This window comes from Poecilia formosa, unplaced genomic scaffold (genome assembly GCF_000485575.1).
Source record: "Poecilia formosa unplaced genomic scaffold, Poecilia_formosa-5.1.2 Scaffold694, whole genome shotgun sequence".
Taxonomy (NCBI): domain Eukaryota; kingdom Metazoa; phylum Chordata; class Actinopteri; order Cyprinodontiformes; family Poeciliidae; genus Poecilia; species Poecilia formosa.
Genome location: NW_006800633.1, coordinates 127,835 through 130,517, shown reverse-complemented (window position 1 = coordinate 130,517; position 2,683 = coordinate 127,835). Strand labels below are relative to the sequence as shown.

The 2,683-nt window shown below is 34.5% G+C and overlaps 1 protein-coding gene across 1 annotated transcript in view; it reads right to left on the bottom strand.

The window, feature by feature from the left end:
* LOC103130917 (protein HEG homolog 1-like) overlaps positions 1-276 on the bottom strand; it is a 1,080-nt gene extending 804 nt beyond the window's left edge. Inside the window, exon 1 of the mRNA XM_016666284.1 lies at positions 129-276. Coding sequence (XP_016521770.1) covers positions 129-177 — 49 coding nt within the window. The 5' untranslated portion in view covers positions 178-276. The remainder of the gene's footprint in view (positions 1-128) is intronic.
* Between the last annotated feature and the right edge of the window lie 2,407 nt (positions 277-2,683).

Genomic DNA, 2,683 nt, shown 5'->3' with positions numbered 1-2,683 from the left:
GTGTAAGAAATGGTTTGTGTTCAATATAACAGATATTGTGGAAGATAACTGTAATGAACGTACTGTATGTAGAATAAGAGAAACATAAACTAGACTGCAGAATAAAAACATATTTGTATAAAACCCACCTTGAAAACTTCCTGCCAGTGGACAGGTTCCACAGACGACCTTTGGCATCGTTTTTGTTACCTTTTCTTCTGTGATGTCAGAAGTTGCTTCATAGATTATTTCTACTGATGCTTCAACCCCGTTTGTCTCTGACCTCACTGTTGTTGTTATATTCCTATGTGGAAAAATGTCACAATTAAGGGAGATTGTACGAAAAAGTGGATTAGTTGACGTCACACTGCAAATATTCACTAATGTATAGAAAATACATTCTACATATAGAAGTTTTGACTCTGAAACTTACCTTAGCTCCAGCACTAAAGCCCTAATGTATCCTTTCGCTTCACCTCTGAACTGTTTGTCAATCTGTGTATTAAAAGTAGCATTTTAGTGAACAGCGTTCGGTTTAGGCAGTGTTTGGGCTCAAAGAACAAAATATCTTTTAATTTAATCTTAAGTACAATACAGGTGACACCAGCATTACTCCCCAATATTGTTTTAAGTACAATGTTTGAGCCAAAATAAAATATAGTGAAAGAAAAATGAGTGCTTACCTCATAAGTAATTCTGTTAACAGTTTCATTAAATATTTGTGATGTTTTGTCGGCCATTTTGTCAACATATGGTTCCATCAAGTCGAGCAGTACACGGAAAACCTTGGCTATTTGGAAAAACAAAGTTATTGTTGGAAACTTCCACAAAAATCCCACACAAACATTTAAGTAATTTAAATTCTAAAATGACAATTTACCACAGTATCATATTTTTCAGTTAGATATCTTAGCCAGTTACATTACTATTAATTTGGTTAAGTTACTGTTAACCTGGTATATCCTATTACTACTACTACACATTTTATTTTAATAAATAAATCATGGCTCGAAAACCAGCGACTAAATCTAACTTCAAACCGTATAATTAAAAGCATTAACACTGAAAGGGACAAAACACATATGAACTTTAGGATTCAAAATGATTAATAGTTGGAGTGTATATATGAAGTTTGTTTCTTAATATATGCAAAATATATAAACACATTTTGTGGTGGGTATATACCACAGAAAACATATACAAGATGGACATTATAATTTTTCTTAAGAAAGCATATATCCAGCATTAAAAAACAACAAAGTAGAATTCAGTATTTTAAAATAAAAAAAGTGTTTAAAAGTCATACTCTTAAACACTTTCCCCCAAAAAACTTATTCTATTGCTTTAATGGACAGATTCCTAAGCCTGACTTATAGGCAGAATTGATTGTCAGTCATAATCTAGTTTCAAAATCATCATTTTATCATTTTGTATGTCAAACTTAAAATTTTGAGTATAAAAGTATTAACATAATAGTTATATATTTTTCTTTCATAGTAATGATTTCAAGTTTCCATGTTAGTCTACAAATTTGGTATTTAATTTACAGTACAAAAATGTGAAGTTCATAATCATGACCATGAGTGTAAAAGTAAATTTCGACAAGTTCTTGTTCAGTTGTTAGTTTGAAGCTCGAAACTAGGACATAGTTATAAGATTCAGAGTCATAAATATTAATTGAAGGTTAATATTTATTCAATTCTATTGGCCCTACAAGTCACTATACTGAGATCCACGTTATTTTGACATTTCTTTTTTTCTAGATGAGGAAGTCTACTTTGAAACGCTTTACAAATCCCCACAATGATCAGCAGGGGGCAGCAATTTGCGCTCTAAATTCATGCCTGTATCTCAGTCCTTTAAACAGACAATGAAACAAGGGATAGATAATTACTTCTTTAACGTAGCTTTAGTGAAGTTAGGTCATTCATATAGTCAAGTTAAAAAAGATCAAACCTCCCACTCTCCCCCAAAAAACTGATTCTATTGCTTTAATGGACAGATTCCTAAGCCTGTTTATGAATAACATAAGTCATTTTGGTGACACTGCAACAAAATGTACAATACGGTCTTGCTTCACAGGTTTCTACACTGAGCTAAATGAAGAAGCTTATTCCCATGTTGCTTTACACTCAGATACTCACATTTTTTACAGCCTCGATCCTTATAATGAAATTCACCAGCCAGACACAAGCACAGGTAAATCAGGTCAGCACGTTCTTCACAGGTGCTTTCACCAGGACAAGGGTTTGAAGCACATGCACCTTGATAATTATGACAAAATGACAATTTTACTTAAATAGTACTTTCTAAATATTATATGTATTTGCAAAGAAACTGAATTACTTGGAGGTGCTGTAGTTCCTTGTTCTGGTGCTGTGGAGGGAGCTTGCGTTGAGAAAGATTCTGTGTTTGGTGAAAGACTTGGACCCTTTGTTGGTGGAGTTTCTGTTTGTGGAGTAGCTGTTGAAGCTGGTGTTGGTGATGGAGGTTTTGTTGGTGTTGAAACTGGTGTAGTGTCTGTGGTTGGTCCTGATGTTGGAGGTTTTGTGGGTGTTGAAGCTGGTGTAGTGTCTGTGGTTGGTCCTGATGTTGGAGGTTTTGTGGGTGTTGAAGCTGGTGTAGTGTCTGTGGTTGGTCCTGATGTTGGAGGTTTTGTGGGTGTTGAAGCTGGGGTAGTGTCTGTGGTTGGTCCTGATGTTGG